General features: G+C 41.6%; 1 protein-coding gene across 1 annotated transcript in view; it reads right to left on the reverse strand.

The window, feature by feature from the left end:
• The window catches only part of USH2A (usherin), a gene marked incomplete at its 5' end in the record, with an annotated part of 397572 nt that overhangs the window by 301767 nt on the left and 70341 nt on the right, over nucleotides 1–25464 (reverse strand). The window contains 4 exons of the mRNA XM_079763761.1: nucleotides 2576–2734; nucleotides 9265–9428; nucleotides 18083–18266; nucleotides 24741–25382. Of these exons, the coding sequence (XP_079619887.1) occupies nucleotides 2576–2734; nucleotides 9265–9428; nucleotides 18083–18266; nucleotides 24741–25382 (1149 nt within the window). The remainder of the gene's footprint in view (nucleotides 1–2575; nucleotides 2735–9264; nucleotides 9429–18082; nucleotides 18267–24740; nucleotides 25383–25464) is intronic.

A 25464-nucleotide genomic window follows, 5' to 3' on the forward strand; every position in this document is an offset into this window, starting at 1 on the left:
GTTTTATTCCAACAAGGAATTCTACAATGGTCTCAACCAAATGATCAAACTTGCTTGGAAGAGATTATTAATTTTCTTTGAAAAGTTCAATGACTCTGGCACCTGTAATTCCAAATGCCTTCATTTAACCCAAAGATTTGTATTCATCCGAGTGAATATAAGTACTGTTTCTGTTTCATATTACACATGCTAGCCACACACTGGGAACAGAATAACAAACACGAGGATATTGTTAGAATGATACAAAGTTCTGACAGCCCGAACCAATTGTTCTTACTGTTCAAATGCCATCATGCAGATAATTGTCCCATCATTAATTATAGTGGCTGTCAAGAAATGCCAGAAGTGGCATTTTTTTAATGAAAAAATAAGGTTTTAGGAAAGAAGACCTTGTATAATAGGATTATATAAATGTCTGATTAGTGAATGAGCACACATTTATTATGTGAGAAACTGTTATTTGGATTCTACTATAATAGTGCAATCATGGAAAAGAGCCCGAGTGTTTTACTCAAATGCAGTGTTCTATAAACACATCACAATATGCTATGATGAGAAATATGCCTCTGGACAGAATGCTGTAAGCGAAGTTTAATATCATTATTGAATTAAGCGGTAGGGGAAACTGGGTGACCCTAATTCACCACTTCAGCAATAGCTCAAGCAGCGGTACTGTCATCTTCAAAACCACTTTCAATATTTCTGTGACTCCCCCCTCCCCTATCACAAAAGTTTAAGTTTCAGGACACCTGGGTCATGCTGATATTTGGAAGAAAACAAACATTCTAGTAGCAGGATATCAGGATGCTTTGCCAGTGTGGCAGATGTAGACAGATGTTCACTTCCCTCTGCAATCTGCATCGTGAAGCTCAGGGCTCCCATTAACTTCCAAGAAGGCTTGGAGTGCTGAACAGACAAGAGTTATCAGAACGTCCGGACATTATAATGCAGGTGCAAGTCACTCAGAATTAGGTGGAACATGTAACCCCTGATAAATATATACGGAATGAAACCATACGCTATGCAAAACTTTTAAAGCCAATCAACATGTTAAAAGAAGGCACCCTCCTAATCATTTTGAGGAAGATTATGGAACTATAGTATTTCTTCATTGCTCTGTAGACTTCTCTAACTGTACACGTTAACCTAGACTTTGGAAAATTGGGCATTAAACTAAGAGAACAACATGAGTCGACATCCTGTTGCCATGTTTCTTTTTTAAAAAATGTGTTATTGATTTTAGAGAGAGAGAGGAAGCGAGAGGGAGAGAGAAACATCGATGTGAGAGAGAAACATCACTTGGCTGCCTCCTGCATACAACCTGGGCGTGTGCCCTGACCAGGAATCGAACCAGCAACCTTCCGGTCCATGGGACAATGCGGGACCAATTGAACTACACCAGCCAGGGCTCCTATGTTTCTTAAACTACCGTATTTTCCGGCGTATAAGATGACTTTTTAACCCAGGAAAATCTTCTCTACGCCCAGTCGTCTTATACGCCGGAAAATACGCGTTGTTTCTTAAATTGGCTTGTAGCTAAACAAGACCAGGAGCAAATATCAAAGAAGGCAGAACTGGAAGAAAGTAAAAATTTATGTTTCTTCATTGTGTCTTTAGGGAAACTGTATCTCAAACATATAAGTGAATATTTTCTAAAGACCATGTGTTTCGACCGCCTGATTTCTACAAGCTCCTTTAAAGTCTTCATACAAGTTACAGATGCAAAGACAGTGTTTATGGTTTTGTTCACATCATTCCTCTTTCAATTTAAGATCATGTTGTGTTCCATCCACTTTTAACCTGAGGATTTTAAAAATTGAATTCATATTATAAAAATATTTGAAATATGAGAAAACTAAACATCAGTTTGTGGTAAGTCTTAGAGTCATTTTATATGTTTTTGAATTAAAACGTAACTCATAGGTTATTTTTAAAACCACTTAATTACTTTAAACAATACATCTTGAACGTTTTCCATTCATTAATATGTAAACTAAAATTTTTTAAGGCAATCATATCCTACAATTTGCTTCACAATGTATCAGGATTCTAGTATGCCATGTACCATAATTTATTGAAAGATTTTTGAATGTCTGAATTTTCCAATATTTTGCTATTACAGAGTGGAGGTTTAAACGTATTTTGTGATATTGCGTCCAATGATGACTATTCATTGAAGATGAATTTCCTAAAATAAATTTGCTGAGTCAAATGGTATGCAAAGGGTAAGGTTTTGCATATACTTGAACAACTTATGCTGCATGAAAAGTTGTACCCATGAGCCCACACAGATATGCCAGCAGTGAGGTTGGTTCTAGCTCCTTCATATCCTCATCAATGCTGGCTGGGTCTTTTTCCTTTTCATCTGTGAGAATTTGGTAAACATTAAGGGCTTATCAAATACGAAGCATCTCGTTTATTACATTTCTTTACTAGTGAGGTGTATAATTCTCTCTCTGCTGGAAACACTCTGTGCTGGACAGAGGAAACCACATTTATCCTCAATGTCAAAGGACTTAACTAATGTATCAACCCTTAGCATAGTGTATCTTTCCATCACGGACTCTACACTCACCGTACGGGTATTGATCTTCAGTTGTGTAGATTTCAGTCCCGTCCCTGAATAAACTGTAAGTAAGCCAGTGGGCATTGGGAGAATCCGGTGGGCTCCAGGAGAGATTGATGGCCGAAGAACTTTGAACTTGTCCTCTGGGTGGAGGTTGCTGGGACGGAGCTAAATGACAATGGGGAGAGCATTTATTAGCAAAGGCAATCAATAAGCACACAAGTACAATGAAGTAAGAGATCCAGCAAAGAGGTCGTTCTGTTTCAGGATTACTTCATCAAGAAGACACGCGGTTGACCAAGACATTAATAAACAAAGGGTATATATCATGAATTTCTAAAACAAAGCATTTTATCTGTAAACATAATACAGATTTGTAGGTCAGTGCAGCTTAATAGAAATATAATTGAGGGGGAAACCCCAAAATTTTACATTAAGCACTTTTTTTTTAGGAACTATCCAAGAATGCATCAACACTCATTTTCTATTTAATTAATTTAAATTGTGACATAAATAAGATCCACTGACACTTGAAACTGAAGAAGCATGATGTTGAGGTTTCTGAAAAGGACGTTTTCCATCACATTAAGCAAAATGCCTCATCTTGCTTCACAGAGCACAGTGTAAGAAAAGGATAATAGTTGGTCATACAAATAGTGATGGATGTTATGAATGCTAAATAGTCCAGATATTAGCAGGAAACAATTTCAATGTACTATGTGGATACGCCAGCACCTTTAGGGGTGCCAGGATGGTAGATCATACTGATGTCAGAGTTTTAAAGAAAAACATTCAAGCTAGATACACTCTCATTCTTCCCCTTTAAATCTTGGTTTCTCCTTTGGAATTTGCATTGTTATATGAAAAGTCTAACTGTCTGTATGCCTATTTAGATAGAGTACGAGAGTAGTAACAATCTCTAAAGGACACATGAAAAGAGGATTATTTATAAATACCTGATATTTTCAAATTCATGGATTCGCCATAATTGATAAGGTCACTTTGATTGGCTGAACGCTGACAGTACATTTGATGTGGCAGCGAGTTTTAATTTAGGGCTCTAAACACCGTTGCTCTTGGTGGAACCACAAAGATCACAAACTGTCTCATTTACAGCACTCTCTGAAAGCCTTGCCAGCCACGGCAATTTAATATTTCTTTTAGTGATCATTAGTAACTACATCTAAAACTCTGCATGTTATCAGGGGCTCAACAGATTGCAGGGTTAAAGCAATCAACACTGACCTTCAGACTATTTTTGAAAACAGTGAAATACTTTCAGGATGACTGCGAGAGAGAGATGTTTCAGTCCCAGGTCAAAGGGTACTGAATGTGACTCACATTCCACGAAAACTTCCTTGGCCACACACACACACACACACACACACACAAACACACACACACACACACAGATACATACACAGGGCTCCGCTGAATATTTCAAGTTGACTATGTGTTAGGACCACTGCCCCACTATCTCGTCCAGGTTTTCAGTATGAATGAATAGTGCCAGTTTGGCATTTACGTGAGCATTTTCATAGACCAGAATGCTTAGATGGTCTCACACCCTTTGGGGAATAAATATGAAATGCTGGGCACGAGATAACTTGAGCCCATCCTTCATGTGCTAAAAGTAGATTTCTGAGAAAATGAGCACATATTCATTCATCAAAATTGCCAGGAACGGCCTCTTCATATGCCAGACTCTCATTCAAGGTCGGAACGCATGATATTGTGACCGCATCCATCTGTCTCGGTGCCATGTGCTTTAATCTTGGCTTTGGCACTTTGGTAGTTGTACGTCTATAGTCACATTTCGATTGGACTCTTGGAATTTTCCCCATTTATAGCAAGAGGATGACAATGTCTACCTGTCAGGGTTATAAGATGCCGTGTGTGCATGGGTGTGTCCCTCTCTCACACAAAAGGCTGGGAGTGCTGGCCAGTGCATCCAGACATCTAGATCCCTCCAGCTTTTACTTTGCCATCCATACAAGGTCATTTTTGTCTACACAGACCCAGGTAGATGACCACTAAGTCCACAACCAAATCAGCAGGAAGGAGGAGAGGTAGAGGGCATGCCCTGTGCCGGGGCGCGCACAACCCAGGAATCCACACGTCACTGGTGCCCGCACACGCCAGTCGGAAGATTAGCGGCATGGTGATAATTAACTACAGGAGAGGATAAGGCCATGGACCCAGCTCTAAGTTCTGTTAACTTAAAACAAGTGGACGATGGGTTCTGGGAACAATGGGAAAGTGTCTTCCATAGACGAGATGAAGAAATAAAAGAATAGCTGGAGAATTATGAGACGTTTCAAAAGGAAAAAAAAACACAGAGTGCTTCTGGTTAAACCAACATGAATAGATTAGTGAGATGAAACCCGGCAAATCATCCAAAGAACTATTTCTGGGAGCTCTAACTCACTGTGACGGGCAGGAGCTCTGAGGTCTGAAAGTATCTGAGCCTAAACACTGCCCATAGCATTGGCTTATTCAGACACAGGAGCGATGCCGTAGGAAGCCAGGCTACACGTAAAAATTAAAAAAAAAACAAAAAAACTGGTTAGAGACATCAGTACGCTACAGTGGCGAAAGTTTTCCACCACTTAAGCCTATGCAAATTATAAAAAACAAAAACAAAAACAACCACCCACACTAATAGCTTAAGTGTTTTCAGAGTAAAATTACAACTCACTCAAAGAAACTGTGAACCAGACTCATAAAAAGAGGCAATCAATAGACAGACTCTTGAGTGTAGCAAACAAACAGTAAACTGGAAGATAAAGGGAGAGATGGAGCTTAAAGATACAGCAATCTGATTTATCCAATCCAAGGGAAAGAGGAACAGAAAAAGACAGAACAAAAGGGAACAGAGCCTCAGGGACCTAGGGGACAATGTCAGGTGTGCCCTGCACCAACAGTTGTGTAATGGGACCCCAAAGTAGAGGAGGGACCGAGAAAGGGAGGGGCAGAAAGTGAAACTGTGGTTGCCAGGGGCTGAAGAATGAAGGGTATTAACATTTAAAGAGTATAGTTTCCATTTCAAAAGAAGAAAAGAGTTATGGAAATGGGTAATGGGGATGGTTGTACAACATTATGAATGAACTGTCAGAGGGAGGAAGGTTGTGGGGCTGGATTAAGCAATAACAACAAAACTCCAATGGTATGTCTGAGGGAAAAGGAGGTTGGGAAGGTAGAAGATGGTAAAGGGGGGATAAATGGTGATGGAAGGAGACTTGACTTGGGGTGCTGAACACACAATACAATGTACAGATGATATATTATAGAATTGTACACCTGAAACCTATATGATTTTATTAACCAATGTTACCCCAATGCATTCAATAAAAAAGTTTAATAATTATTAATATTGCCCTAACGCCGTGGTCGGCAAACTGCGGCTCGCGAGCCACATGCGGCTCTTTGGCCCCTTGAGTGTGGCTCTTCCACAAAATACCACGGCCTGGGCGAGTCTATTTTGAAGAAGTGGCGTTAGAAGAAGTTTAAGTTTAAAAACTTTGGCTCTCAAAAGAAATGTCAATCGTTGTACTGTTGATATTTGGCTCTGTTGACTAATGAGTTTGCCAACCACTGCCCTAACCGGTTTGGCTCAGTGGATAGAGCGTTGGCCTGTGGACTGAAAGGTCCCAGGTTCAATTCAAGTCAAGGGTATGTACCTTGGTTTCGGGCACATCCCCAGTAGGAGGTGTGCAGGAGACAGCTGATAGATCTCATCGATGCTTCTAACTCTCTATCCCTCTCCCTTCCTCTCTGTAAAAAACCAATAAAATATATTTAACAAAATTACTAATATGGAAAATTTGTTCTGTATGTTTTACCATAATAAAAATATTTCTTTTTAAAAAAGGAGAATTAAAACAGCCTCTTTGATAAGCAGGGATAAAAAATATGAATGATAAAAAGATGGATAGATAAGCAAGGGTAAACATAAAAGTTGAGCTGAGTAGAGTAATGTCAAGAAGAGAAACACAAAGGATCTATAAATAGTTAAAACATAAATGTAATATTTATAATTAAATAATAAATATACATGTATGTGTATATAAGTGTGTGTGTATGTGTATATTAGTTAATTTTATAGCCAGAAGTTTAAGGCAAACTGGAATATCATTTGTTAGGAAAGTATACAAAAAACAGAACTATTAAATACCTGTTTCCTTCCATCCCTCTTACCAAGGAAAATTACTCTCATTTTAAAAGCATGAGACAAATACGAATGGGCAAAAAGCATATCACACAACCAGAAAGCATACCATCAGAGAGGGCCTAACTGCTTTATCTGAAACCAAATCAATTCTCCCACGTTCTGAAAATCAGATCTTAGGATTCCTATCCCAAAGCCTCATCATAAAAATAAAAATCACAGACGCCATTGCCAAACTCTTGTCAGTGGTCTCTAAGGACATGGAGAAGATAACTGTTATAGTCCCAGGGTTCCCGAACTGTGTAGGAAAACACCTTGCGACACTGGGATTCTCAAGGCAAACACATCCCTGACATCTGTTGGACGAGAGGAAACCGGAGCCCGCGGTAGTTCACAGTTCCAACAATAGATAGCACCACGTTCCTTTCAATCGCATCTTTGTGAAGCAGGTTCCGGCCGCTGGTGGCACAGAAAGCAAGGACCATGTGAAACCCAGGGGGACCGTAAAGAAAGCAGCGCCGTTCCTGTGTGCCCCACAGTTAGCACTTCCCTGAGCCCTATGCTCACTGTGCTAAGCTCCTCTAAAGGCAGGAATCCTGTCTGATTTCTCTTTTTAACCCATTTCCTCTGCTGATCCTGCGCTCCCAATCTTAAAGATCACAATTTTAAACAGAGAAACCAAAATGCCTATGTCCAGGGAAGAATACTTAGGAATATGCAAGTTTTTTTAAATTATTCAAAATTGGAAGCATTTGAAAAGATCCAGAATGTTTAGCCCAGAGAAGAAAAGACACAACGCAAAGCGTCTGCCAATACCAAGAAAAGTAGGCCAATTCCCAGTGACCAGACTGCCCAGTTTTGCCTGAGGTAGAATTCCTAGACCGTATCTCAGAAACAGGAACAGGTAGCAAAAAGTGCAGCCGCTGCAAATACTTTCACACAAAGTTCCTGGCAGAACCGATCAAAAAATCACTAAGATTTGGTTTGTTGTAGTAAGTGATGATCTACAGCTGACACCCAGAGCAATACGCTGGAATCGATGTTGCACACAAATCAATCAATTCTAAAGCTAATCAATGGATAACAAATATTAACTAAGTGGTCAGTAAAAGCCAGATTGGTGTGTAGACTGTATTTATACACAGGCAATTATGACAGTGGCTCCTCAAGAGCAGCATAAACATCTGGAGGTAGGCTAACATCTCGAGGAACCAATAAACACAGGGTACTGAAGGTGAACCACACAGGTGCAACATCGAACTACGTCTTAGTCCTCAGCTATACCTGCCTTTCACTATCTCAAAACCCAGTACAGCCCTGGCTGGTGTTGCTCCGTGTTTAAAGCATTGGCCTGTGCACAGAAGGGTCTTGGGTCCGATTCCCGGTCAAGGGCACGTATCTGGGTTGCAGGTTCGTTCCCCGGCCCAAGTTGGGGTGCATGCGAGAGGCAACCAATGGATGTGTCTCTTTCACGTTAATGTTTCTCTCTCTCTCTCTCTCTCTCTCTCTCTCTCTCTCTCTCCCCCCCATTCCCTGTCCCTCCCTTCCACTCTAAAAAGCAATGGAAAATATATCCTCGGATGAGGATTAACAACAACAAAAAAATCCGGTACAGTTGCCGATATCCCATTAGTTCTCTCTCTCTTCCTTAAATAGAGAGCACCAGCCCAGGCCTGTGGTGACGTGTCCCGAATGGTGGCATTTCCTAGTGCCGTGACTCACTACCGTCTCAGGAAGCCCCGAGGAGGACACGCACAGTACACCGTGTGGGAGAGAGCTCCTTGCCATGTGTTTACAGCAGGTATTTCTTAGGAATTCTGAAAAAGGCAAGATACATGATCTTGAAGGAAATCTAAAGAATTCATCGGTATGTTATGAGATTGTGGGGCAGCAGGTGACTGCGTGGAGCCAATTCAAGGAACTGGAAAATGGTGCTGAGAAGCTGAAAGGTGCTAAGAGATAAACTTTGGCTCCCAAGAGTTGGAACTAGAAGCACGAGAAACATCTAAACAGTGAGTGCCGGTGAAAACAGAAAGAAAAGAATATCAAATGCAGGGGTTAGTAATAAGCTTTGATAAATATCAATAAGCAACTAATAGCGCAGTGCCCATAAGACTTGTGGGATGGAAGGACACAAAATTCGAGTGAAATAGAAATCTTCCATTTGCTATAGGCAATTGCCCGGAGATGCTGTTGGGTGGAGGGAGGACCGGTCATTTGGCTTAAGCAGTGATGTCCCTCAGTTTTGGGAACATCAGGACTTTCGTCGGCTTCTTGGTGATACTATCACCAGTGTCCATTTCCCATGAGTAATATAATCATATCATCATTTCCCATGACCGAATCAAGGAAAAAGAACACACGTTTCATTTCATGTAATTTTTTTTGTTTTTTTCATTTCTGACCTACACTTTCTGCCTTGTAGCTAAGCCTGCCGGACGGGTGCTCAGTGGGGAGAGAGAACACGGACCCTCTTCCCCAGGGGCTGGCTCCTCACACACCAGCCCTGGGCCGGACGGAGCTCACTTACTTTTGCTGCAACCCCACGGGTTGCTGGCATCCAAGTGGCTTGCGCCGGGAACACAAGTGTCGCACGTTGAGCCGGTGACAAATCGTTTACAGAAACAGCGGCCCGTGACCAAGTGACAGGTTTCATTCAAGGCTCCGGAGAGATGACAATTGCAAGGCTGACATCTGAAAACAAGAGAAGTAAACCGTCAAGCGTTCTGATTAATAATTCATGGTAGGAGGCACATATATGGATAACACTGTGGACTAATATGGTCCGTTTTAGCCAACAGGCGGAAAAGGATTCTTGAGTTAAACAAACCACCATGAGATACAACAAAACAGAAAAGAAATCTTTTTATCGAAATGCTGTTTATGGTAAACCTCTATGAAGCCTTCTCTTTGGAAGCTAATTAATGGCAATAAAAAAAGTGTTACTCTGCTTTCTTACATGCCCCAGTACATCTCATGGATTATTTTGAATCCAGTTGTTCAACTGAGAATACTGTAAATTTTGCTTTCACACAAAAGCACTTCTCCTGACAGCTATAAATTAAGATTACTAGGTCCCCTCCAAATTATCTTTTCAAGTATCTATCAAGTTGTGAAACAGAAAACTGGATGTGATCATCATTGTCTTCCCTAAACATCTTGATATTCTGTATTTGGTTTTATAAAGTCTAAATTTCGCTAAGAAAACAGGTGGAGGAAAACACATTCCAATACTGACAATGTGTGAATAAAAGTTATATTTCCTTTTCTATTTTATGCACTGAAATCACTTATCTGGATTGGTTGGAAAACAGAGCATTATCCTGATCTTTGAAAAGACGCTAATTAAATAAATATGAGAGAATTTCACTTCAACTTCGATTTCTTGCTCCTAAAATTGCTTGTAAAAACAAAAAGATCACTGTTGTCGCATTTTTGCTACGACAGAAATGAAAACCTGTTTCTTCAAACTCTTAACCTGTGACAATGTCGTCGGTGAGGATGAACAATTTTGATGCCAGGAAGTATTTGAAAAGCAAAAAACGGTACTAGTGAGAAGACCACCCACGTTTAGCAGGGACCTTGTATAAGACACACTTAATGAAAACATTATGGATCCACTCCACTTTCTCATGAAGATGCTGGGTGGACAGTTCCTGTACTCACTGCAACTTTAGGGTGTGATCTCTTGGGTAATCCTTCAACACCCTCAAAAAGGCTGATAAAAGCCAAGGCTGCTAAATAAACTGCAAATTTGTTTTATGGACTAAGTCACCTGGGGAATAAATAAGGAACAGTTTCTCTTGAAAAACCACTGTCCTGGAGTTTGCCCTTCTTATGTCGTGGTAGAAGGACATTTTTTCCCCCTCCTACAATCAACTACACAAAGTCCTTTATGTACAGAAATTGCATCAGAACTCCATTTCAAACCGACGTTCTGTTTGGGCTACTTACGTATTAGAAAATTATGCACTGAAATTAAAATGGAATTCTAGAAGTGAAAAAAAAACCACCATATTTAATTTGCTCTTCATTTCATTATGTGCTATTACTTAGAGTAAATTGTTTGTCGGCGTTTTATGTCACATTGGTGAGAAGCAGCAATGAGCGCTCTGCTTTCCCCAGCGTGTGTATTTATCACCACTCCACTCCTGAATAAGTATCTCTTGAGTATTTCAGTTTTTATTACCATTCACTCATGAGACAATCACACTCATTTTATATACAGTACATTTAGAGGAACTGTTTCCAGCGTATAACATAATTCCTTTTCCTTGATATGGTTCCATTTTCTGCCAGCGACACGCTTAACTCTTAAGTCAGCTCTGTCACTATACATGGGGTATTGCGTCCTGAGTCTCCAAGGAATAAATAAATCGCGTCTTCCGAAAGCACGCAGGGTGGTGAGTAATTAAATATGACTATTCCTGATGTTATAGTCCCTTCTCCCAGCCCTTGTTGTATCTCACTTATCTGACTGGTTATAATTGCGCGGCTTCAGTCGGAGGGAGTTTTATGTGAATGGAGTTCACAGGAGACTTTCTGGATATTATCGTTTGTTTCCAGCCCAGAGGACGCTGGGGATAATTTGGTAATTAAGGCCTAAGTAAAACGATTCCTGTGAATTTCTCAGCCGCTCAAATATGATTTTAAACATTTCCAAGACTCTTTTAGCAAATAAGCTACAAGTCTGATGTCATTTTAGAAGTTACCACTCCTCCAGAGCACCTCCTAAATGAAATATAGCTCACTTTTATTAAAACAGAATTAAACGTAATAAAGGGAAAGATGTTTTAAGCTTTGGACGAGAAACAGCAAACTCGGATGACTTGTGATATTGATTTTGTCAGGATAAATGGTTTCTGTAATATTAATATAAAGAAACCTTTATTACACTGACTCTCCTGGTGTAGCCAGAGCTCTCCCACAATCTGTTTAAAATCTTCATTTTTCATCCTTATGGGAAAACCTCACTTGCTAAATGGATTTCATAAAGAGTAATCTGTCAAGATGTATATGGATAAACAATTTGTGATGTTTATTGACCAGTTCATTATGGTAAACAAAGCCGGCGGAAGGCTCCGCTCATCTCCGTGCGCGCTGTGCCCGGCGAGAGTTGCCTGGGCCTCGCTGTTCGCTGGACACGATGGGGAAGAAGTGAATTGGCCTCTGTCTCTTAAATCACAAATCTCATCTATTTCACTTTCCCTCGAGCGAGCGCCTTCCCGTGGAACAAACAATGGGAGAAAGAGTTATCCTACCCCGTTCTCCCGTGGAACAAACAATGAGAGAGTTGTCCTACTCTGTTCTGTTTTAGAGGCATCGCTAGTAATGAAGGGAATTGCCAGGAACTTCGTCATCGGACGAAGAGCTCCACTAGGAGGTTGGGGGACAGGGGCCAGGAAAAGATCACTCATTGGCGCTGCTCTCCGGATGCCTCCCTTCTGTCTGGGGCCTCAACGCAGGGGCACCATCCAATTGACTTCAATGTACTGAGTGACATAAAAACATTCATTGAGGGACCATTATAGGCTGGGGCTGGAATAACACTGGAGACGTCAATATGAAAGGACAGAGTTGGCCTTGACCTCAAGAAGCTCATGGTCTAGTGAGACATTAAAAAATAGGAAGGGTATTAATGAAGATGTCTGCAGATTCTTTTTGTAATGTTCTTTATTGATTTCAGAGAGGAAGGGAAAGGGAGAGAGAGAGAGAAAAACAGCAATGAAGAGAGAGTCACTGATTGGCTGCCTCCTGCACACACTGGGGATTGTGCCCACAACCGGGCATGTGCCCTGACTGGGAATCGAACCATGACCTCCAGGTTCATAGGTGGTCGCTCAACCACCGAGCCACGCCAGCCGGGCAATTCTTCAAGGACATAGGAAATGGGCAACTATCTACTCTGGGGGCAGGGGAGGTGACAGAGAATGGAGTATTAAGAAGAAATCTTGAAATGCTTAATAATTAAATCGGAATAAACCAGGCAAATTAAGGAGGGAGAAAATAGAAAAGGGCAGCAGGAGAGGGTGTTAAATTGTAAGCAAGTCAAGATTTTCAGAGAACAATCTAGAATAGGGACAGATGGAGAGGGGAAGGTAAGGAGAGAGAAGATATTGCTAAATTAGAACAATTGTGACAGTGGCGGGGAGCGATGGGAAGGAAGGGGTTAGACCTGAGAAGCATTTAGTAAGTAAAATCAGTGGGATGAGGTGGAAAACCTAAAAAGAGAAGCAGAGAAGGGCCTGGAGTTCCTCCCCGTTTTCGCATTTGCTGACGGTCGGATGAAAGGGACACCATTCAGCACCAAGAACAAAGGACGAAGAGACTTCAAATGACTGAAACATTCTAGACAAGAATTACTAATGATCATTAATGAACAGAACAGAAAGAGGCATTAAGGCAAATGGGAGAAATTGGACAAAGACTTTTCTTCCATCCCTAGTCCCAAAACTAGCATACTACGTTTTGTGGAATAAATGACAATGGAGCTGTTCTGAGCCCTTTTTGGTCGTGGCAGCGTCCAAATGGGGCTCACTACATTTTGTGGAATAAATGACAATGGAGCTGTTCTGAGCCCTTTTTGACTGGCAGAGCTGTCCCCCTGGCTAACCTCTCCTCCAAGGTGCCTTTCCTCTGACTCCCTAAGGCCAGGGGAGTTCTCAGTTGAGTCCTCTAGCACAGGTCCCAGGAGAGCTAGAGCGCCCCCTGGAGAACTTGGTTTTCCCCCGGGGTCAGATTCTATTTAATTTCTGCAGTGGAGGTGCTTAGTATTCCTTCCTCACAGACTAATAGCACCCGGATTCTCTTGGCGCTGGAATGAGGAATTTGGGGCTTAGAGACCCTCTTTGTGTGAGCTGAAAGCCGTACTCACGTGGCCTATGACTTGCCGTGGCCAAGAGCATAAGGCAAAAATGACCCCGTGGCAGCCCCAGGCAGAGGCCTCGAGTGACCTTGCGCACTTCTGCTGTCTTTGTGGGGACGCTGCCACGACCAACCAGGGCTTGCTCACATGTGGGCCCATTTACCCCATCACCCACATAATAGGACGCTGTCCAAGAGTCATTGGGGGGGGCATGAATCTGTGAGAAGCCCCCCCACCCCCAATGATCCCAGGATCACACCATGGAAGGAAATACGTGGACATGTAAAAGATCTGCTTCCACCCACGGGAAGTCACTGGTCTGGTTCTCAGAGAAAAATCCAATCCACAGCCGTTGGAATAGATGCATGTGAAGGGACGGCCGGACCCAATCCATAAAGTCGTGCTCAGGTGGAGAAAGTTGGCAGCAAAACCAACAATGACCTGGTCACAGAAAAAAGTTAACGTGTTGCATGTTTTAGAAGTCTGAGCCTTTAGATTCCCTCGCCAGCCTAGACCCCAACTGCCCCCTCTCTGAGGAAAATGACAGTTCCATGTATGTCTGCTAGGAAGAGACAAGGAGTGATACATCTGGTCATTTGAAGCTTAAACACACACACACACACAAAATACAACTAATTAATGTAGAGAGAAGTCATTAGGGAGGAAATCTTTAGGGGTTGTGATGAGTGGATGATATACAAGAAAAAAGGTGGTGGAACATATAAATTGGTGAGTCCCAGGGGCTGTGGAAAGGAGAATCCTAGTTACAGGTCAACTTGGGGACAGCGCCCAGGCCTGCCCTGTTACCTACGCATATTAACTACCCACGGAGACGAGGGGAAGATGGCCCATTTTTGTCTCATTGTGTTTGGTTTAGACAAACACCATATCCTTTTTTTTTTTCTTTATTGATTTTTCAGTGGGCAGACGTTTTTTTCTTCATTGTTCTCGGTACTGATTAAATCCGGTTTGCTTTATGTGTCAGAGGTAAATGAGGTAATTTTTGCACTCGGATCGGCTTTTTAGAACGCACGCCCCTTCCTGTGGTAGGGGAAGGAGGAGGAACCGCTTGGGTGAGGAGAGGCGAATGGTTCTCCTGCTTGTTACTGTTGCTTTGGGGGCATTTTTGTTGTTGCTGCAGTTTAGGAGCAGAGCCTATTTTAATGTATTTATTTTGCCTTTGGGAGTATAAAAAAAAGTTTAAAACTCAGGAAGTACAGTGGTGTACATTAAAGAGAACGTGGAGAAGGGAAGGGATAAAAGTAAACTTCGTGGAGGGATTAAATAAGACCCCCCCAAAAATATGAATGGAAAAAGCAGATGAGAAAGTCAATTTCTTTTCTGAACTGATTAAGGGATACTTGTAGCTCCTCCTTGCTTAATAATAAAATACTTATAATCCATTGTAGAAGTTTGGAAATTGATGAAATAAATTCATACCTGTAAGTGCACCTACCACAGTACCTGGTTCAAGGTGTATTCAACTGATTTTTAGCTTATTGCCTTTCTGTTTTTGAAAAGTTTCACATCAGGGCATAAATGGATATTTTCCTATACTGCCTGTCTGTATACATTGAGACAATGAGTGAATTTTTCTCTTCAGGAAACAAAAATTCTTTATACTAGATGGAATCCATATATTTTAGCCATCTTCGTACACATTTTCAAAATAGCCATTGTTAGTATATATTCACAATAGCAACCAGAAGTCATCAAAGAGACTTCAGTATCATTCAGGAAGGGAATGAAAATCATAAAAAGAATAAAATCCATTTTTATCTCTTCTCAATGATGAGCTAAAGTATAAAGCCGAGCGATTCTCACTGTCACATTTGGAAATGCCTTTCCCTGTGACCTTCTGGGCCAGAGGATTTCTTCTCTGAGGATTATCAGTGTCACAGCGGAAAGCGACAGCAGCATCCATCAGTGGCAGAGAAGTCATTCCCTGTGACCCACTGCACCAGGGACACGTCCCCCTGATTGTCTTGGTCCCCCCGGGGTCTTGGGGGGCTTTATTCTTGCTGTTCTTTTCAGAGAAGCTACATTGTATATGGTGGCTCTTTTCAGGGGCAGTCTCTGTTCAACATCAGAGCCAGCCCCACTCGATCTGAGCCCACACACAGGTGGGTGGTGGGGACTTGAACGGCGACTTTAAGGTGTATGTCCCCCTTAACAAGACCATGACGGCCTGAGATGGCATGAGACTTTTAATTTCTATTTTCGTAGGAGGTGAGGCAAGTAATGTCAAAAATTAGTTCTGTGTTGGCTCTATTTAAGAATGGAGGCATGGGACATTTAAATTTAAAACTCAGAGAGAGGGCTAGCCATTGGCATGGAGGCCATGGTAGAGATCTGAAGAGATAACATCCTGAGAGTCATTAACATGTATCTATTGAGGTGAAATCATACACCTACTTGTACTTTGAAGGGGCACAATAAAGAGGAGTGATCAGCATAAGAGACAGAAACAACAAATCACAGGAGTAAGATCTTACAAGTCAAAGGAAGAGATAATTTTTAAGAAACAGGGTGGACCATAAAATAATGGGCACACTGGAAAATCAGGAGTCCTAAGAAACAACCATAAATCAATTTTCCTTTCATCTCTCACGGATCCTTTAAATATACGACCTGGGCAATGCCCCTGCCTGCCATGTGGCTGTAAAGTGAATCAGGAGCATGGCCTATCGGTTCTTTCTTAACTTATAGAAAGTCCTACAGTTATTTTAAATTGAAAAGCACAAGTTATACAAAAAGAACAAAACTAGGGCCATCACACTGCTTGATTTCAAAATACATTACAAAACTGTGATACTGGAAACAGTATGGTACAGGGCAAGGTGGGGTGTGCAGGTCTCATGACCGGATGAGGACCACAAGGAAGACAGACAGCATGGAGCTATCTAAGGGGGCCTGAGTAGAGAAAATGCTGGAGTTCCTGTGGGTTGCAAAATTAATTAGCAACCAACCAGAAAAGCAATGCATGTGACTACACTAAAACTGTAGGTAAGAGATACTGAGGGACAGAGATCAGAGATCAATGACGAACGCATGGCAATACCAACCTCAGTGAAAGTCAGCTTGCACATGTGTGAGACCAGCAACAGCAGCCTGCTTTGGGGTGTTAGTCCAGTGAATCCCTGACCCCCACTCCCAGCCAGTGCACGAGAGAAGAGGCACACAAAGTAATGCTCTTAGACACTAGATCTTAGCCAAAATGCAGAGAAGAGAGAATTATCCTCTCAGACGAACAGAACAATATACCAATGGTAACTGAAGTGCAGCAACATGGATTAAAAAATGCTATGTAGTAAGAACAAAAAATTGTTTTAATAAATATTTTAAATATCATGGAAAAGTGTTTTATTTTTAATCACAATGAATTTTAGTAAAAAGCCAAATAAACTGGTTTGAGTTCTTTTTTAGTAATTTAATCTGTCACCCTGTCCACACTCTAATCGAGGTGTTAATGAAGAGTGTAAGGGCCAAAGGCAGGCAGCAGGGACAGTGTGTTGAAAAGAGCCCAATAATCTCAAACCGTTGAATAATTAGCAATTATAATTTTAAACACACACACACACACACTGAGAAACAGATTTGACTGGTTTATGAGAAACACATACTAGTTGCTTGGAGACAGGAACACCAAAGAATTAATGGATATAGTCCCAACCCGAGATAAATTTATAATCTAAAGGGGAGAAAAAGAAACCCTCACGGAATTAGCATTCCAGCTCATCTTCACAAATACAGCAATGACCACAGATGCATGAAAGTAAATGCCCACAGATATACAGGAAATGGGAAGAACATTAAAGACAGTGTAACTTTGAAAACTGATTAATTTATTTTCAGAATGTACTTTACACACGGGGGGAAATCATATCACTGAATATAAAGATAAGTTTCTTATCTGCCAGTCTTTCAATCTAAATTAGAAAGGCAAGGGCAACATAAATGGGTGCAGTAAATTAATAAATAAGCAATAACGTCGGGGGCCACATAAAACAAGATACAGATATACATGTTACCTATTCTAGCCCTTATACTGTGTGTGTGTGTGTGTGTGTCTCTCTCTCTCTCTGTGTGTGTGTGTGTGTGTGTGTGTGTGTGTGTGTGTGTGTGTGTCTGTGTGTGTTTTCTTCTTGGGATATTTCTTTACCTGTCTCCACATTCAAATTGTAAGTTCTTTGAGGGAAAATAATTTTATCAAGTTAAATATCCCCAGGCCCTAATATTGGGTATATCTATCAATGTATGACAACCTATATATTGGAACTCTAGAAAATATTGAAGAATTACCATTATGTCTAATAAACGCAGGCATCAAAGAGTCAAAAATGTATCAACCAACTAAGCAGGACAGAAAACACTGCATTTTACAAAAGATATTGCCAAACAAAGTCACTGTTGGTTATAAAGGAAGTCATTGTACATATAATTAAATAAAAAGATTTAATTATTAATTCTCATCAATATTTACCTGCCAGTCTGAGGATCAAATCCAAAGTAAAGGTCCCTACAACGGTCACAACTTAGCCCAGCGGTGGAAGCATCTTGGCAAACGCACTGGCCAGTTCGGCTGTTACAGATGTGATGAGCTGCCCCAGCTGTGCGGCAGGAACAGGGCAGGCAGCCAGTGGCATTGCCCGGAGAGATATAAAAACCTGGAATAAAAAAGTGAAGATAGTTTATATATGCTTCCTAGCCAGTCGTTTCTTTAAACGGTAACATTTTGATTACATCAAAACGCAGAACACTCTGTAGGGGCACTAAATGAATTCCCAATACAAATGTGCTTATAGCTGTGCTTAGCTCTTGTGTCAGTTAGCACCAAAGCGAGGCCGAGTCAATGACTGGCATTGTACCTGCTATCTTTGTACCCAGGCACCTAAAACTCAGTGCACTGAAAACCTACTTCATGACCTTCCTTTAACCATCTTCATTTTAACAAATGGCATCACCATCTCTTCAGATACTCAACCTAGAACCCTGAAACATCCTGCTAGGAGAGCCAACAGAATACAAGATGCCGGTTACATTTGAATTTCTAATGACTTTTTTAGTAAAAGTATGTTCCGTCTGATATTTGCTTATATTAAAAAATTACCTGAAATTCATAAAGGAAAGTGCACAGATTAGCCAAAGAACATGTATGCATAATCCACAGACACAGACAACAGTGGGGTGAAGGCCAGAGGGGAACAGGATCTGGATGGAGGTGGGCAAAGGGAGGGGAAATGGGGACACTGTAACAGTGTCAGCAATAAAAGTAGTTTAAAATACCTGAAATAATGTATTTTTGTTAAAACTGGCAACTAGCTTACATCCTTCACTTCCCCTGGCTTCATGTAGCTAATGACCAAGTCAATGGGTATTGTCTTCTAAGCATTTTACTCTCCTCTCCGTCCCTACTGTCACCTCCCTAGTTCAAGTCACCGCCAAGTTTTCAACACTATGTCCCAGAGGCTATGGTAAGAGCTTCATATTAATGACCTCAATTGGTTCTCTCAGCAATGCTAGTAATTCAGGCATTATTATTATACCTGTTATATAACTTATAAAACTGGAGGTTAGAAAGATTAACCAACTTTTCTAAAATGATAGACAAACAGCGGAATCTAGATTCAAACCCGGCATCTCAGCTTGAGGTTACTTCATCCAATGATATCTTTCCTGTCCCCCTCAGTCTATTCTTCATATTGTAGCCGGAACAGCCTTTTTCCAAGTATAATTTCAACATCTCATTCCTCTATTTAAAATAATTTAATGACTTCCTATTTCTTTAGGAATAAAATACCAAAATCCCTAAAACGGCCTTTAATCCTCCATCCAGATCCCACCTCTCTCTCCAGTTTCAGTTCGCTGCTCATCACTAGCTCAGTCTGCTCCACACTTCCTTCTTCTCTTGATACCTCACAGCCTTTTCCAGGGCGTTCTGTCTGCTGAAATGACTTTGACCCCCTTTTCTGTTTAGCTCATTCCTCACAAAACAGGTCTTGTGACTTCCTTGAGAAACCTAACCTAGGCCAGCTTAGGCATGCCTGTTACAGCTTCACAGCATCCTATTTATTTCCTTTGGAGTCTCATGAAAATTATAATCTCATTTCCACCACATTGTTTTCTCCATGAAGGCAGGAACCACAACGGATTAGCTCATCACTGTCTCCCCAGCATCCAGTACAATGTTTGTCACAAAGTAGGCAAAAAATATACCCAATTATTAAAACAGGCATTGATTCCCACAAGTACTATATTTTTAAACCCACATAATTTAAATTAAGTATGCACCCATTTTTATTATAGCAAAAAGAAAGAAAAATAGCATTCACAAATATTTTCAAGTTACTTCAAATTTCCTGGACCTAGAAAACGTGGAAGTCCACAGTTATAAAATTAAAAGGGATATGGGAATTTGAATGATGGAGTAGGCAAATGAAAGAGAAACCATTCTTGGTGTTGACATGTGTGTTTCTGCATGTATATGCATACATACATATGAACATACACATATACACATATGCATAATGTTAAGAAATTTTAATGAAAAAAATGGGGGGAGGGATTTCAGAGGGAGTCTAAAGAATAAAGTTCTGGAAAATGAAAAGGAATTGTACAATTGTCGTGGTCATGAATTTAAAGGTATAAAATATCAGTGATCCCAAAAGAGAGAAAGAGCATGCGCACTGAGTAAATCCATACTGTGACACCTATTCTTGAGGGAGGAACAAAAGGAAATTGCAACACTGCAAGACTCATTTAAGGCTTTCGCTGAAAACAAGCCATTCTTTCACAGCCATCACCAATGGGCTTATCTTCTAGTCCCTGCATAGTCTCTCTTACAAAGCTTCGGGAATAGTAAAATAGAAAAGATTGAGCTCAAGGAGAATGAAAAATGAAGCTCCAAATCTGTGCCATTCAGTTGGAAAGAACAAATACTGTCACTTTTATTGTAATTTACAACTAGACTATGTCATTTGCTTCTTTGCATCCACTGACAGCAATTCTCTTTATACATATGCATTTTTCCAGAAATAACAAATGGCCATGCCAATTAACGTGTATACTCGCATCTGATTTATCATGTGACCAAAGTCACAAATTTGGGAGACTTTGATTTTGGATTCAAGATCACTGGGGCTGTGATTCTGTGTACTTTTCTTCCTGTGAAGGTACCTAGGTCCTTAAATCCATGACGATAGCATCATGAATGTACTAACAGCTCTCCAATTTGGATAAATTGCACATTAGCAGAGATACTTAGAAGCAGAATTAACTTAGACTTACTGCAATAGCTTTGAGCCACAGAGAATTCTAGAACGATTAAGGATAATTTTTACAAGAAATGATTTATGAGGTAACTCTGTAAGGACCAGGAGGGTCCATTTTGGTGCAGAAGATTGGGATGCCCACGTTTTGGAGAATAAAGAACGCCATAGGAAAAAATAGAGATAGCACGCAGAGAAGAACAAACAAAGGTATTAAAACACCTCAGGGGGCTGCAACCTAGAGGTAGAGCTTCAAGGAAAAGATTACATTGGAATTGTGGGGGGCTAATTCCCCTCCTCCTCTCAGGAGCATGATTATAGAGGCTAATCCCACCAGTATTTCAGTTGTCCTATTTTTAAGCAGTTCTAATTAGGATGACTCAGGTACCTTCCTGTCCAATGATTACCTCTTGCCTTACCTGAACAGACCATTGCGTTTCCCTTTATGACTTCCCACTGTAGAAAACACCATTTCTCCTTCCCTCCTCCCTACGCTTCAACTCCTGGGTGCAGCTCAAAGATAACTGACCTTAATGTCTCGCCTGGAACTCAATGCATTTCTGATCTCCCTCCATTAGCTCCACTTTATGTTCCCCATCTTTGTGTCTGTGTCGTTTTCACTGATCTCTTTGAGATTTCTTCCCAAGAATGATTTTGTGCCGCATACTTAACACGAAGCCCAGTCGTTGGGCCAATGCCATTCCCTTATACCTTGTGTAGCGCTGCTGAGTTTACATGTCTATGGCACAAATCGGCCCACTCGAGGTTATTATCGCCCCCCGTTTTATTTCAGCTAACCCCTGGTCCCAAGCAAGACTAGTCTCCTGTGGGAAACAATGTGTTTTGCAGCTAAAGCAAAAAAGTCACCCGGATCATAAAATCCCGTGGCTTTATCTTGGAGAGGGTTTACAGAATGCTTAGAGTTCAGAGTTATTAGCCAGGCAGCCGGTATTATCTCCTGTCGTGGTTATTTGCACAACACAGTACCTGTCTTGGGCATAAAAGAAGAGCCCATTTCATGGCAATGTTCCTCCCGAGGACCATGAACAACTAGGCTTTACCGAGGTCTTAAAATGGGAGGAAGAAAACAAGGTTAACCTCTAGGCCTTATTCCAAAAAGGAGGGCAGAGCCGAGGATAAGCACTAATTATAAGCCATTTAGAAGTAACGACTCTCGGTGTAAGCCAGAGAATGGACACAATATTAAGGGAAGAGTCCAGGAGGGATTTGTGGCTCCCCTATGTCAGGTAACAAAAGACCAACTTAGAAACGGTTTTACGAATCAATATTTTCAGAATAAAGTAGTGTAGATGATGCTAATCTTCACATTAAGGCAGTAATAATTTTCTTCCATTTGGTAGTTTTATATAAAAATAACGCTAGTCTGGCCCAATGGTTGGGTGTCGACCTAGGAACCAAGAGGTCAAGGTTCAATTCCTGGTCAGGGCACATGCCCTGGTTGTGGGCTCCATCCCCAGTAGTAGGCATGCAGGAGGCAGTTGATCAATGATTCTCTCTCATCATTGATGTTTCTATCTCTCCCTCTCCCTTCCTCTCCCTCTAAAAAAAATCAAAACATTTAAGAAAATAACAATGCTAAAAAATTACTCATAGATTTGACCAAACATCAATAAATGCATAAATATATGTCCATATCATTCATTACAAGGTATAATTTCTCTTATTGAAAAGATTTCCCTAACCTCCTTTTCAATTAGTGTAAGTATGCTTTGTGAATGCTCTGCTCCCCTTGCTTCTTCCTGTTCAGCTGTACTCTCCTTGAGTATCTTCCCAACCTCTCTTTGCTATAAAACTCGGCTCAGAAATCACTTCCTTGTCTAAGCTCTCCATATCCCCCACCCTTGAAGAATTAATCAGTCTGTTTCCTTTTCTAGTTCTTTATATTGTACATTTCTAATATTGTAGTAATCACAGTGTTGTATTTACTTACAAGTCAGTTTCCCCTACTAAACCACAGACCTTTATACAACCCTAAGTTTAATGTATTTATGACTGTATATCTTACATCAGCATACAGCATCCTTCCTGGTACAGTGTAATGTATCCAAAAGATTGTTTATATAAAAACAAGAATATGTGAGTGAAATGGATAGAAGGCTGAATGGATGGATGGGTAGACGGATGGATGGATACCCGTGACCCCTTAAAATCTGAGATGGTCTGCAGGCCGATGTTCTATCCACTGAGCCAAACCGGCTAGGGCAGGCGTTCCTTTCTAATAGTCTGTATGAATCATAAAGAATCATAAAACAAAAGCAAAAGTAAACACCGGAGCAAAGCATGAGGAACGGTCCTATTAGCACAAAACGTGTCATGTGGAGCTGTTTCCATTATAAATTAGCCTTTATTTTATTCCGAAGCTGCAGAGTCCTCGGCAAACCCTCGCTGCCTCTGGTTCCCAAGGACACGGGCGGGTCACGGCGGGTGCCATCCTTCCCGGCTTCCCAGGCCTGGCCTCTGACTAAGTGCCTGCAGCTGCACGCTACCAGGTCACCCGGCACGGCAACGCGCGCCGGGAACACATCCTTAGTGCAGTATTTATTAGCGTGGGGATGTGTACATTCATATATGTACACACACTCCAAATAATTTTAAATTAAAGCATTTTTAAAATACTTAATGGAGGTTAAGCAGCATTTTTAACCTCTGCTCAAGTTATTGAATGGCATATTAAAACCAATGGGGCTCTAATGTACCTTCTAATGCGCGCTGCTGCTTTAACAAATTGCCTATAAATTTTAGTTGAATTAAGCCTCTTCCTTGTACATCCCCGTAAGGTTAGGTGAATAATACATGAGGCTTCATTACATACACCTTCTTTAATAATGTTTTTTAAGAAAGTGGGACAGGAATCTATGTGCAGCCAGTAATATTTACAATTACGGATGAAAGAGGCAGGCAGGAGTCCTCAGCCTGGCCAGTTCACATCCCCCTCCCGGCCCCCCATAGAAAGTGACTGGTCTCTCCGATGTGTTTAAAGACACAGAATGAAAGATTCCAGCCGTGCATTTTAGTGTGCCTACCGCAGAGCTGGCTCCTTGAAGCGCCTGCTTATGACAAAGATACTTCAAGATAAGGGTGTTCTATTTGTCAATGTAAATTTAACAGTAAGAGATAAATTCAACATACTTTCTGAAGCTATAAGAATGCAGGACCAGAAACAAAACAAAACAAAAACAAGAAGAGAGGGATTGCTTGGGTCAGTATACTCAGTGGTTAGAGTGTCGGCCCTTGCAATCAATCCATGTCTCTCTCTTACATTGATGTTTCTCTTTCTCTGTCTCTCTCCTCTCTTCCCTCCCTCCTTTCCACTCTGTTTAGTTCAAGTTGAGAAATTAAATACAAGTAAGTCTCAATTCTGAAATGTCATTGGCTGGCATTCATCTGCAGTGGTTCTCAACCTTTTTAATACCTCGACCCTTTAATACAGTTCCTCATGTTGTGGTGACCCCCAACCATAAAATTATTTTCGGTCTGCTAGCGGTTCCTAAGACCATCGGAAAACACAGATATTTACATTACGATTCATTAACAGTAGCAAAATTACAGTTATGAAGTAGCAACGAAAATAATTTTATGGTTGGGGGTTACCACAACATGAGGAACTGTATTAAAGGGTCGCGGCATTAGAAAGGTTGAGAACCACTGATCTAAAGGGTCAGACAAACATGCCACACAATCTTGAATAGACTGAGCACTTGTATCTGTGCCGCATAAAGATGTAAACTCAACACTGACGCTGTGGGTTAAATTTTTAGAAGCCTCAACGGAGTAACAAAGAGGAATCACCCGATATGGAATAAAGAAAGAAACGTCATGGCGCCCTGAGAAGGCAGCACAATCCCCTCTTACCTGGTTGGCACTGGTCACACCTCCTTCCCTGACGATTAGGCAAACACCGGCACTGGCCACTACTTGGGTCGCACATGGTCCCGGGTAACGTCCCCGAGGGGTCGCACTCACACGTCCCGCAGCCCTGGAAGTCGCCCGCGGTCAGATTGTACCTGTGCGGCCCGCACTGGCTGCAGCGAAGACCTGTGACTCCTGGTTTGCACGGACACTGTCCCGTTGATTTGTCACACAGCAGAGAGCCATTTACTGTGCCCGTCTTATCACAGTCGCAGGGCAGGCAGAGGAAAGAGTTATTCTGTTGGAGGTAGAAGGATCCCTCCAAACATCCATCGCACTGTCTCCCGCCAACGCTGGGCTTGCAATGGCACTGCCCTGTCCCAGCGTCACAGACCGTCCCAGGCAGGGACCCCGCGGGGTGGCAGCCGCAGGCCTGGCAGCCAGTGACGTCCAGCCCGTAGAAGTGCTCTCGGCAGGTGTCGCACTGGAGGCCTCTGGCGTCCGCCCTGCACTCACACTGCCCCGACAGAGGGTCGCAGAGTTTGCTCAGGGAGCCGAAGGGGTTACACCGGCAGGGCTCACATCCACCATCACGGAAACTCGGGAGGAATTTAAATCCAAGACGGCAACGATCGCATCGGAGCCCTAGAGATGGAATTTGTTTTAAAAGAGAGGAAAATGTGAAAATGATACTAGCATGCTTTCAAGGTAGCTGAAGGCCAAGCAA

This window comes from Cnephaeus nilssonii (genome assembly GCF_951640355.1).
Source record: "Cnephaeus nilssonii genome assembly, chromosome: 23".
Taxonomy (NCBI): Eukaryota; Metazoa; Chordata; class Mammalia; order Chiroptera; family Vespertilionidae; genus Cnephaeus; species Cnephaeus nilssonii.